At 51.7% G+C, this 10,298-nt stretch overlaps 1 protein-coding gene across 1 annotated transcript; it reads left to right on the forward strand.

Annotated features, from left to right (window-relative positions):
* Nucleotides 1-269: 269 nt before the first annotated feature.
* Nucleotides 270-10,291, forward strand: LOC108962893 (hydrocephalus-inducing protein-like; the record flags this gene model as incomplete). Its single annotated transcript, XM_050987834.1, has 16 exons — nucleotides 270-418; nucleotides 1,495-1,731; nucleotides 1,916-1,981; nucleotides 2,471-2,620; nucleotides 3,017-3,204; nucleotides 3,379-3,561; nucleotides 3,803-3,922; nucleotides 5,728-5,887; nucleotides 5,993-6,165; nucleotides 6,321-6,519; nucleotides 7,210-7,309; nucleotides 7,841-7,940; nucleotides 8,402-8,570; nucleotides 8,776-9,014; nucleotides 9,330-9,402; nucleotides 10,013-10,291. Coding segments are annotated over exons 1-16 (2,571 nt in total), but the record flags the coding sequence as incomplete, so codon positions are not given.
* Nucleotides 10,292-10,298: the final 7 nt, after the last annotated feature.

Raw genomic sequence — 10,298 nt, forward strand, 5'->3', positions numbered from 1 at the left:
TGTTTGAGGAAGCTTCTGAGGGTCTAGATTAAGGCTGGTTTGCCTGGACCTGTTCCATTAGCGGATGCTTTGCTTTTCTGCCATCTTCACCCATTCCTCCTCTTCCTCTGAGGACAGTAGTTCCCTATCTGCCTGCCCTGTCTACAGGTTTTCCCTCCAGCTATAGGCTATGGGAGCCACACTTGCTTTGGCTGTGGGTGCTCTCACCACTGTGTCAGTGTCTCAGAGCACAAGGAGACCTCACACAATTGGTTTCTGTGCCCAGAACAATCAGCACACGTACATGACACCAGCCGAACATCAGAAGCAGCAGGCGCTGGAGGATGAGCCCTGTCCCTTTGAAGTGAAGCCTTCCAAAGGAATCCTTGGTGCAGGAAGGTGGCAGAAGCTGCAAATCACATTTACACCCAAGGAGGAGGTGAGATTGGCAGGTGTCAGCCCAGGTGGTCCGTCAGGGCTATCTGGAAATGAGGGGCTGGTGCAGAGAGTGTGGTAGGAGCTCTGCCTTCACAGGCAGCTTTCTGCGAGCCCCGTACTCTGTGTTGTCTCAGTTCATCCCACAGAGCACTCCCGTGAGATGTGCTTTGAAATACCCACAGGGAGCTTGCACAGAGAGCCCAAGGGCTCGGAGGCTGCCCCTGGGCACACGGGGGGGATGTGCCCAACTCCCCTCAGCCTCCCCCTTGCCTGGCTGCATTTGCAGCTGTGACACTCAGTGCAGAGCAGCTGCCCACTCACAGAGGATAATCCTGGCATGGCCAGTCTAGGCTCACCCTGCTGCAGGACTGACAGACCAAACAGCTACCACACACCTTCCTGGGCACGGCAGGACAGGCACCTGTGGTGATGTGCTGCCAGCAGTCCCTGGGGCTCTGGCCTGCCTGCCCATTCCTGTGCAGCTGGGGATTCAGCTCAAAGATGCAGCATTCCCAAAAGTGGTTTGCCTGTGGCTGCTGGGTCTCGGAAACTGGCAGTGTGTCCCAGCATGGACACAAGTGCTTCTGTGCCCACACACAGTCCCAGGGATCTTTTAATTGCTCAAGAAATGTTACCATTTTGTGTCTGGCTTGGACCAGAGCCAAACACTAAGCAGAGAAGATGACCCTTCTTCCTTACCAGCAAGAGCTCATTTGCCTCTCTCCTGGAGCTGGTGTTTGCCTGACGCAGCAGTGCCAGGACTGCGTCTGGACGCTGTAACCTCGAGGGCCCTTCCCGTGAGCATTGCACTCCTGCATCACTAGGTGAAAATGTCTGACAGTCCATTGTACATCCATGTGATACCAAACACACAGTTACAGTGCACACCAAGTTTCATCCCAGTTACTCAGACCCAGACTACTACAGATGCTCTAGTCCCTAGCATAGGTAAATATCTGGTTTGCATTCACCTTGGAGGGACTGATAACACCCTGACCTTGGGGCAAGCATTGTTGTATTTGGAGTCCTGTCACCTGGAACTTCATGAAAGAGTTTCCTGCACTTTTCTCTTTACAGAGGTCTTACAAGAATGAGCTGGAGCTTAACATTAATGGGAGCAGCAATTGCTTAAAGTTGCAGCTCTCAGGACAAGGTCTGGAGCCACGGTTGGAGTTCAGCCCCTCAGCACTAAAGATGGGATGGATGCTGGTGGACAGCGCTGGGGTGGAAGCCACAGTGGTGGTGAAGAACCCATGCAACTTTCCCATTGAGTTTTACTCCCTGGATTTTGATGAGCAGCACCTTGAGAAGAAGGTGAGAAGGCAGGTCTGGTCCCCATGTACATGCTGCCCAAGCTTCACAGCACGCCAGCGTTGCCAGGCTTGTGCCAGGGAGATGGAGGCAATCCCCAGGGCAAAGCCAGCCCTGCTGACATGCTAAGGGAGGACCTAAACTAAGTAGTTTGTGTTGTGTTGTGTTGCCGTGCTTGGACATCCAGGTCACAAATCCGAAGACTTTGATTGGGGAGATCCTGAGGGATGGGAAGCTGCCAGCGGAAGACCAGGTAAAACCCTGCAAGGCCCAGATCTTGAGCTTGCCATGTTTGTGGGCCCTGGAGCATTGTGTCCCCCCCAGGTGCTAATGGCACAGAGCCTTGTCCAGACCCCTGATGATGTTCCACAATGACTCTGTAGCATCTATGTGAATGGGGAGGTTATCACCATCCCTCAGATGGGCAGGAAGTGGGAGTGCTCTGTGTCCAAGTATCCCATCTATTCAGAGTGTCCCAGCCTGGAAATCATTCTAAATGGTCCCAGGACAGGGCAGCTCATGGTCATTGTTTTCTTCAGCTGAGTCACTTGGGAGAGGTTTCTCTCCCGGTCTGGCTTGTAGGTCTTGCATCTGCTCTGGAGCCTGCTCACCCCACTGGGCATAAGCACTTGTACATCATATCAGTCAAAAACCCCATTGCCAAAAGCTCAGTGCTTTTAAAGAAGGAGTTGTGAGGATGAAGGTGACAGAAGTATAAACAGAATTTTCTCTTCTGTTTTAGATGCTGGAACACCTGGGACTGCATCCCGACAGCCCTCCCCTTCCCCCTGCTGCTGTGCTCTCCAGTGTCGAGTACCCAGAGAAGCGGCTGGGCTCTGCAGAGCGTGTGGAGGACAATCTGCTGGGTGCTCCAGTGGTGCCAGCACTGAAGGTGCCAGGGCAGGGACCAGCAGGCTGCATGGGGGCATGGGGGACAGGTTGGACAGAAAGGGATCATTGTGGAGAGGTAATGAAGATGTGGTGAGGCCCCATGTCTGCAGGTCTCCTTTCTGTCAGGGATGGGACAAAAGAGACAGCTCTGCTGGAGACAGAGCTGTTCTGTAAGACAAGAGGTAAAAAATTACTTAAAACCGTCAACCTTGTTTGAGGAGAGGGTCTTGCATAAGAAGGGGCATCCTAGGCAAAACAAACACCAAAAAGGAAGACCAAGCCCATGGGCAGGTGGACTTATTTATTCTCTTCTGTTGGTGAACAAACCCCCATTTTGCTTTCCAGAATGGGGATGTCTCAGGGCTCACCTCTCCCTCCCTTTTCTCTCTCCCCTTAGGCCAAAGCCCCAGATGTAAAGGGCAGTTCTGCCAAGGGCCAACCAAAGACGGGTAAACCAACCAGCAGAGACAGATCTGCAAAGGAGAAGCAGATCTCCACACGGAGAACAGAAAGTTCCCGGGACTCCTCTGCAACAAGATCCAAAAGTATGCTGGAAAGGGCCTCAACCCCCGCAGTATTCCTCAGGTGAGCCACACAGGAGGAGGTGATGCCTTTACTTCTTGGTCCTCTTGCCAAACAAGGTCCATCACCCCCAGCTCCACAGTGACCCTGTGCCAGTGCCTCCATGGGATGGTGAGCGCACCCTCCTTGTTTCGTTTGCTCCTCAGCAATGTCTGAAGCCTCCTCTTTAATTGCCAGGCTGAAACAGTCCCGGTGGATAGTGCCTGCCCAGGGTGAGGTGGAACTGAAGGTCCACTTCTTCGCCAAAAAGCCAGGGAGGTTTGAGCAGACACTGATCTTTGAGCTTGTGCCGTCAATGCGCCAGTACGAGCTGCCCTGCAGTGGCACCAGCCTGTACCCCAGCATCAGCCAGAACCCACGGTAAGGCTGGCCCCTGGCAGCCTCCCACACCACAGCTGCCCCTGAACTCACAGCCAGGGCTGCCCCGTGGGGCTTCTGGCCTGGGCAGATCATACTGCCTGAGGCTGCCCAGCACCTCTTCCTGTGCTGGGAGCTGGGAAGGCAGATGGTACCTCAGCCACCAGGAAGGGTTATGGCTTTCTGACTACATTTCCTACTTGGAGCATCTCATAGCTCCTCCTTCCCCCCTTTCTCTGCCCAGGGTGGTGTTTCCACAGTGGAGGGCGACCATGAAGGAAGGTGAAGTCATCTTCAAGGAATATGTTGAGAGCACAAAGCAATTCCACTTTGGACCGCTGCTGTGTGGGAAATCAAGAGAGTGGTATGTGCTCCCTGCTGGGCCTTGTACTTTTCTGGACGTGCCTGGAGAGACATGCTGTCCTGGTGGCACAATCCAGGGCAGTCCCTGGCAGAGTCCTGGGAGACACATGGGTTTGAAGGACCACAGATGTGAACTTGAGCAGATAAGAGGCAAATGAGCCTTGGAGGAGCTGCTCTGCCTACTCCGTGGGTGCCTTGGTGGCCAGAGCCACGTGCTGCTGCCAGTCCAAAGGTGACTTGGACGGCAACTTTTCTGTCCCCCCCACATCTCAGCTTCACCCCTTAGGAAATGAACTCTATGGCGGCTTTTTAAGGGCTTTGAGCTCTGCAGGTAGCCTGATCAAGCAATTATTCTGTAGATGGTTTTGTAAAACTTTCATTCATCTGTAATTATTAATAAGATTTTATGGTTGATCTGCCAGCGGGTGTTGAGGGGAAGGTACAGCAGGAATTACATTTTCCTGTAATGACATTGCATCCCAGCTGCTGGATAAAATCTGCCTAAACACGTGGCCATTGAAGCTATTGTGTACTTCTACTTTTACTCTCACTTTTTAATAGTATTTCACATTAAGTTCTTGTCTCCATAGGAACTCTAGAGGGTTAGGTCTGTTTAGACAACCCAAGGAAATGAAATTGAAATAGTTTAAAAAAACCACACGATCTTTAGCCAGGTAGATGGATGGTTTGAGATTTCTGTTTGCCTCTTTAGCCCTTTCACTCCAAAGTCATTTCCACACCTGAGAGAAGGGTCATTTGTTACCTTCTTGCATTCCTCTTGGGAATTGATGCTTTATATTTCTTTCTCAGACTTTGAGCTAACCCATGAAATCCAAAGCAGTTTCATGACTTTTATGAGAGAGATTAGCTAAACTCTTTTTCCAAAAGCCTTTCTTTATATCCTGCAGAGAAGGCACCTCAAGAAAGAAAGGGAAAGAACCCATGGGTCTGGTGTACTGTTATTTTTCTAGGCACCCTTGAATTTATGTTGTATTAAAAACTCTTGAAGTGGCCTGAGGATCATCAGGCTTCTGGGGTGGAGGCACCAAGTCCAGGTGTAGCAGACACAGGGCTTGCTAGAGTCCCTTGGAGGACAGAGGCCTAGAGATAAGAAAATGCCAAGTCATAGTAACTAAGCCAGAAGCCCTCTCTCTGGTCCTCCAAGACCTAAGCATATCTCTCTGTGACCCCATAGGTTCCTTTCCCCTAACCCTTACAATTGGACTGTTTCTGATCCCTTCTACCCCTATATAAGGGGCTACTTTAGCCCATTCTGGCTAGAAGAGCTGTCACTGGAACCCTTCACGGACCCCTCAATAAACCCTCGCTGTGGAATCTCCGAGGCCTCTTCTCTCTCTCTCACCGTCTGCTTGCCTGGAAGCCACTGCTAGCTTAGAGCGCCTTTAACAAGCTAAGAGCTGAAAACTATAAAAGAGCTGAGATCACTAAGAGCTGACTATCACTTAATCTTGCTAAGGTAGCTTGGCTACAGAGCAGTTTGGGTTTCTGGACACCCAGCCTCCAAAAGGCTGAGCTGTCTGGCCTGAGCCTGCCTGCTCGCCTGGGGCACAGACCCTGCAGAAACCCAGCTATCCAGCTAGAAGTAGCCCTCGTGGCTTTCATCCAGGGGAAGGCATCAAAGTACAGCAAGAATCCTTGCCATGCCTCTGACTGGGATTCATTTCCCTCACTTGTTTGTTAGAGCAGGGTCTTCCAGCACTGCTTCCTCGGGTGCACATGGTGCTCTCCTTGGTGTGTGGCAAAAGTAACAGTCTTGTATGCAGCCTTTTCCCCTTTTGTGGACAGGTACAAGGCCCAGAACTGTCCCGGCAACTCTGAGAATATAACCATCTTCAACAACTCCCCCACGGATGTAAAGGTCCGATTCTCCTTTGAGAATGCTGGGGGAGCAGATACGTTCCTTTTGGGCCCTTCCCGCATGACACTGAGACCAAAGGAGAAGAAGGTAGGAGAAGGGCAGGTAGAGCAGGCACCACAGAAGTGCCCAGGGGCTGCTTCTCCTGCTCACACACAGAGCTCTTCTGATTTCTTCCTGTGGGGCCATGTGCAGGAGCTGACCATTTGGGCATACCCCACTTCCCCTGGCTTCCTGGAAGACAAACTCATCTGCAGAGTTGAGAAGAACCCAAACCCAGTGGTCTTCAGCCTCTGCTGCTATGGGGTGGACATGAAGCTGGAGGTCAGCACCCTGGAGCTGTCTTTTAACAAACTGCTTCTGCACAGGTCGGTCATTCCACAAGCACTCCAAAACTTGTGACAAAGAGAAAATGTTTGACTCTGATTTCTGGGGCATGGATGGAGCTGCTCCAAGATGCATTCAGTGGCGAGGCTGGTGTGACCATCCAGCAGCTGATGCCAAGTGCCTTCTCTCTCTGCAGGACTGACTGCAGGACCTTGGTCCTGAAAAACAACAGCATGCTGCCCATGGCCTGGCTGCTCCGTGGGCTGGATGACCTTGTTGAGGACTTCTCCTTGTCACAAAATAATGGCATCATTGATCCCCACTCAGAGTTTGAAGTGACACTGCATTTCAAGGCTGAGCAGATTGGCATCATTGAGAAGACCCTCCGACTAGAGGTGAGAGAGACTGGCCTGCCTGGCAGAGCAGGGCGCAGTGAGTAGCCATGTGCTGCTAGGGACAGAGTCAGGAAGAGCTGCACCACCAGACACAAGGGTGCTGTGACCCCAACTTCTGCCTCTACACAGCATTTGCCAGAACGTGCAGTGCATCCACATCTCCCCAGACAAGCAGACGCTGCCTCCTGAGCCTGTACCACCTCGTCCCTGTGAATAGTTGAAGGTTGTTGTCTGGTTGTACAGACTGCAGCGTGATCTCTACATTCCTCCTGGACTTTGTCTGAAGCTCTTGCATAGAGCAACAAACTCTCCCTGTGGGATTTTGTTCCTGTCCCTGGTTTAGGGCCTGCCTTTCAGACAGGGTGCTAGGTGATTTGAGAGGGTTGTCAGTGCCACTGCTCTGAGACACCTCATACTTCTTGTGGTTGTTCTTACACCCCTGTGCCTCTCAAGGATGCTTTAGCAGCAGCATTCCCTGCTGTAGGAGGGCAGAGTTGGACTGATAGGGTTTTTTACTGCAGCAGAATCCCACTGGGACAGCCCATGAGAGGAACAGGTTAGCAAAGCTTGGGAGTCCACAATGCTTGTGAAGCCAGGGAGGCCATAGGGAAAGCAGCCAGCAGAGACAAGGACTTACAGTCTGTCTACCAAAAGAATAATCTGAACAGTGTTTGTTTCTTGCTGCCTCAGGTTTCAGATGCAGAAAATATCCTGGGGGTTGTTCAGACTGAAAACATCGAAATCTCTGCAGAGGTCTATGATGTTTCTCTGGGCATTGACATGCCTGAAGGTCAGTGGATGCCTCCCAAACAAAGCAGTCCAGGTGCACTGCATTACCTTGGGAGGTGGGCAACCAAAGCACTTGATGGGATGGGACAGCATGCAAGGATGGCATGGATACATAAAGCACATATTCTGCAAGCTGCATGGAATAAAGCATTGTCAAGGCTCTGACAGCCTTAAGTCTCTCCCCTCTGAACTTTGAAGTGTGCAGCTTCATGTGCAGATTGGATTTGGGGGCTTTGAAACAACAGTGACGTGAACAGGCAGTTGGCAACGCCCACAGGCTCAGCGCAGCATATAAAGTAATTGGATTTGTGCTTGGGAGTGAGGAAATGGGAGCCGAGCTCTTTAGCTACTAAGCCTGCAGATACTTTGGGTAAGAAGAGAAAGGGCAGACAAGTAGTTGGAAAACACTTTCAAGAATGGAAATTTGCTGAAAAGAGTTTTGCACCGAGACCTCCATGTTGCTTGTGAGCTGGTATATTCTGCAGCAGCTCACGAATAGCGTCTTTGACCTCACTCTGTGGATTTTCTGCAGGTGCAGATGGAAGCTTGGAATTTGGAACAATTAATGTCCTGGATAAGGTGAAGAAAGTCCTGAGTCTAAAGATCAAAGGGATATACAGGATTGATTACAGGTGGGTGCAGCTGCCTGGTAGTGAGCATTTCCCAGGCCTTCATTCTCCCTCTGTCAATGGCTAGAACCTGTTTCCATGCTGGCTACCTCATGGTATATACAAAACCTGGGCTCTCTGATCTCAATTATTTTACCAGAGAATTCAGCCACAAACCAGCAGTTCTTCACAGCTCAGCTGGACTCCAAAGGAGAGCCCCAGAAATTTCAGCCACTGAAATGCTGAGATTCATTGCCTTTCTTTGGTGGTCACCTCCTTTCTCTTTCTGAGACTCTGTAAAGGAGTAAATGAAGAATTTCTTGTAGTAATCTTGTGATTGTCTGCACTCTCTGTCAAGATCCAGGATTCCCTGAGCAGAGCTGGACTCTCCCTTTTTTTTTCTGGTCCTATGCAAAGTCCTGGCTGTGCTGGTGGCACCTGTACTTGTAACTGCAGAACTTTCTATTCCTTCCCTTTCTCCCCAGGTTCACGCTGAAGGGTGCAGGTCCCAGGATGCAAGACTTGGAATCCTACTTCACTGTTACACCTCAGTCGGGCATGCTGAATGCGTCCCACCCTGATGCGAGTGTTGAGATACTCTTCCACCCCACAAGTGAAATCCTCCTCAAGAACATACCCATCCTGTACTGCCAGGTGAGCTGCCTGGGCCAGGCTGTGTTAGCACACTGTTTTGGGAGCGTAAACAGGATAGGTGTCTAATGGGAGGAGGGCTTTACTGGAGAATCCTCTCTCCTACGTACACAAACAAAGGATTTCAACACCATTTGGGAGGCTTCCTAAGTGGAGCTGAGACTCTGGCTGGTGTCTTTATTGTTTACCATCCTTCCTGTGGACACAGTTGATAGATGCCAGCTCAGGTGATGGAGGCCAGGCTGTTACCAACATCCCAATAAGAGTGTCGGCCAAAGCCGAGTACAGCAAGTACAGCATTGTGCCTGCCTCACCCACCGACTTCGGAGCCATGATCAAGGGCACCAAGAAGAGCCGGACTGTTGTGCTGAAGAACAACGGCACACTCAGCTTCAATTTCCACATCTGCCGAGCACCCAAGCTTGCATCTGCATCAGAAAGCAAAAGGTATGAGAAGCCCTGCACCACCCTTCCTGTCCAAGGAGGCACCACCCCACGGCTGCTATGTGGCAGGCAGCCAGGAGACCTGGGCTATCGTCCATTTGCGTCCCTGGCTTGGGGAGAGGGAGCAACAAAACACCTCAGTATCCCCATGTATAGTACAAAGTTGGTGATAGAGCTGCTCAGTCCAGCAATAGGAGCTGCTGGCTGCTCTCTGGGAGCCATCAGGAGCAGGAAGGCTTTCCTCTCTGAGGAAGGCCAGCTTTGGCCTTTGAGGCAGGGGAGCTCAGCATGACAGATACCTCTGTTTTCTCCTCTCAGTTCAAAGCAAGGGGAATCTGCTCCATCAGCTAAAAAGCACTCAAAAGGAAGGAAATCAGGCTCCTCGACAAAGGTTGGTGACTCCTGCTGCCCTGCTGCTTCTGCAGGGGATGTGAGAAGATGCTGCTGTACCCAGGCTGGGGCTCATCGCCATAGGGTGGGATGTGGTCTGCAAGACCAGTATCTGCTCAGTCCCACTGACAGTCCTGTAGTCTGTCTCTGACCTGGAGTTGTGGGGTCCACAGAGGGGAGCAGGTCCTGTGTTGGTAGCTGCTAGCCAGCATAGGTCTGTGAACACCTCAGAAGCAAAAACATCCCCACTGAACTCCCAGTCCACAGAGCTCAGACATTACTTTTTCTTCTTTGCAGTCCACTACCTCTCTCCCATCATTTCTCACAGCTATTTCTGCTCTCCTGTATTACCTCTGAGGTTGAAGGATCACAGCTACCACGTTCATTCTTTACACTCCAACTCCTTTCTCTCTGCCCCTTGGGACAGGCTTGCAGCTCCTCTTGGCTTGTTGCTCTCAGCCTGGGGCTGCCTTTGGGCCATGGAGTCATCCTTCCCTGCCCTGGGACTGGCTGCTTGGGCCCAGCTGGAGGCCAAGGCAGGACGTACTCTTTGCTGGGGTGCTCGAGGCACAGCTATTAGCCATCAGCCTCTCCTGGAACTTTTTCTGCAGCGTCACCTCAGGCTTGGCATGTTCACGGTGTCCCCCTGCTCCGGCTCCGTCTGTCCGTCGCGCATGCAGTTGATCAAAGTGGAGTGCCTCGCAGGGCAGGAGGGGACATGGGAGGAGCAGATCTACATTGACATCACGGGCAGAGACCCCACAGACAATCCCCTCGGCATTCCCTTCACCCTGATTGTCGAGACCTGCCTCCCAGGTACACACTGCCCCCAGTGCCCTTGGTCACACCTGCTGCTGATCAGCACCTCAGCTTGCTGCTTGGATAGAGAGGCACGCC

This window comes from Serinus canaria, unplaced genomic scaffold, assembly GCF_022539315.1.
Source record: "Serinus canaria isolate serCan28SL12 unplaced genomic scaffold, serCan2020 HiC_scaffold_283, whole genome shotgun sequence".
Lineage (NCBI taxonomy): Eukaryota > Metazoa > Chordata > Aves > Passeriformes > Fringillidae > Serinus > Serinus canaria.